The sequence below is a fragment of the Corvus brachyrhynchos genome, unplaced genomic scaffold, assembly GCF_000691975.1.
Source record: "Corvus brachyrhynchos isolate BGI_N302 unplaced genomic scaffold, ASM69197v1 scaffold310, whole genome shotgun sequence".
NCBI classification, from domain to species: domain Eukaryota; kingdom Metazoa; phylum Chordata; class Aves; order Passeriformes; family Corvidae; genus Corvus; species Corvus brachyrhynchos.
The window spans coordinates 1,044,819-1,046,665 of NW_008236213.1; the positions used below are offsets into that span (position 1 = coordinate 1,044,819).

Below are 1,847 nucleotides of genomic sequence, written 5' to 3' on the forward strand. Positions count from 1 at the left end.
AATTTGTTACACTTGTGTTTATGATAAAAATGCATATTGTTAACATTAGAAGTCCTACTTTTAGTAACAGTTACAAGCAAATTCCACACAGGTCAAGCCATCAACTGCTTTAAAGAGTGCTACCAATTCATTTGGCATTTAACAGACACAACATACGACAAAATGCTATTCCAGCTTGTAGCACTTTACAGTCTAATTTGGGAACAAAAAGTTGTAATTGTCAGATGTAAGGAGATGGGCAACTGCAACAAATGGAAAGGATGAATGCACTTGGAAGATCACATATGCGTGTGCAGAAGGAAGTTACTTTTCAACACACAATGTTTTTATTTCATGGGGTTGTTTTGGTTTTTTAGTAACAGCAGAGAATCTGATTTCCAAATTTTTTAATTAAAAGTTTTTCCAGAACTGGTGGGTAGGAGAGTAGAAGTTTACTGAAGAAAATCTAATTGAATAAAAGGAGTTTTAAGACAAAGCCCCAAGAAGACTGTGGATGTGTATATAAAAGAGCTCCAGGTAAAAAAATGAATCCAGTTTCTGTCCATACTAGTGGTGTTAAGAAGCTCCCCCAAAGGTGGGAAGAGACTAAGGAATTAATCAGCTAAACTCCCAGGGAGCAAATACTGACATTGAAATGGCTGTACCTATCCTATCCTATCCCTACCCTAAATTACGTATTGATACAGCAACAGTACTTTCCAACTCCTACCAGACTATGTATGTTACCAATTTTAAGTGTTTTGTCGTGATTTTGGAGTATTATGTACACTGTAGCTAAGTAATCCAGTAACATCCAGGGCTGTATTAGGAGTGTTGCCAGCAGGTTGAGGGAAGTGATCTTGCCCATCTGCTCAGCACTAGTGAGCCCACATCTGGAGTGCTGTGTCCAGTTGTGGGCTCCCCAGCACATGGGCATGCTGTAGTACATCCAGTGTGGGAACACAAAGACGATTAAGGGACTGCAGCATCTCTCACATATGAGAGTGACAGAGGTGGGATTATTTAGCCTGGAAAAGAGAGGGCTCAGGAGGATCTTACCAAAATGTATAAATATCTGATGGGAGAATGTAAAGAAGACAGTGCCAGACTCTTCTCAGTGGTATCCTGTGACAGGACAAGAGGCAATGGGCACAAACTGAAATACAGGAAATTCCATCTGAGCACAAGAAAACACTTTTTAACTATGAGGGTGGTTGAACATTGCAGGAAGTTGCCCTGGAAGGCTGTATAGTCTTCACTCTTGAAGTTATTCAAAACCCAACTGGACACAGACCTGAGCACTGTGCTGCTCTAGATGACCCTGCTACAAGCAGACCAGGTGGACTAGATCATCTCCAGAGGTGCCTTCCAACCTTATCAACACTCTGCTCCAGTGATTTCCTACAATTTCTCGGAAAGAGGACAGTGCAATGTATGTGGAGAAGACTGCTGCTACGAAGTTGTATTGGGTTTTATTTCAAATGTGAAATATGGAATTTTCTTCAAGAATGAGTAACTGGTAATTTTTAAGTGCTTTCTTACTTTAAACATTTTCTCCCCCTTCTGATTCTGTTTCCCTAAGGAATGCAAATGTGAGCTCTTATACTATAAAAACAGTGGCTTTGAAACTGATTCAAAAAGGCAACACAGAAAAATACCTCTAGTAAATGAAGAAATGTACCAGACTGCTGCCTTTGCTTGGTCTTACCCGTGAAATCGGAGAATCCATGGAAGCTGTCATCATCCACCCTGCAGGCTTCCATCAGGCTACCAAAAAGGGTGCCAATGGGGTCCAGAGGGTGTCCCACCCAGCCTTCAAGATTCGTTATTGAGGTTGCTCCCCTGTGGAGAAGTTCTGTGGCAAAAAA

General features: G+C 41.1%; 1 protein-coding gene across 1 annotated transcript in view; it reads right to left on the minus strand.

Moving 5' to 3' along the window:
- Nucleotides 1-1,847, minus strand: part of ZSWIM6 (zinc finger SWIM-type containing 6) — a 49,590-nt gene that overhangs the window by 16,930 nt on the left and 30,813 nt on the right. The window contains exon 7 of the mRNA XM_017743836.1: nucleotides 1,688-1,834. Within this exon, the coding sequence (XP_017599325.1) occupies nucleotides 1,688-1,834 (147 nt within the window). The remainder of the gene's footprint in view (nucleotides 1-1,687; nucleotides 1,835-1,847) is intronic.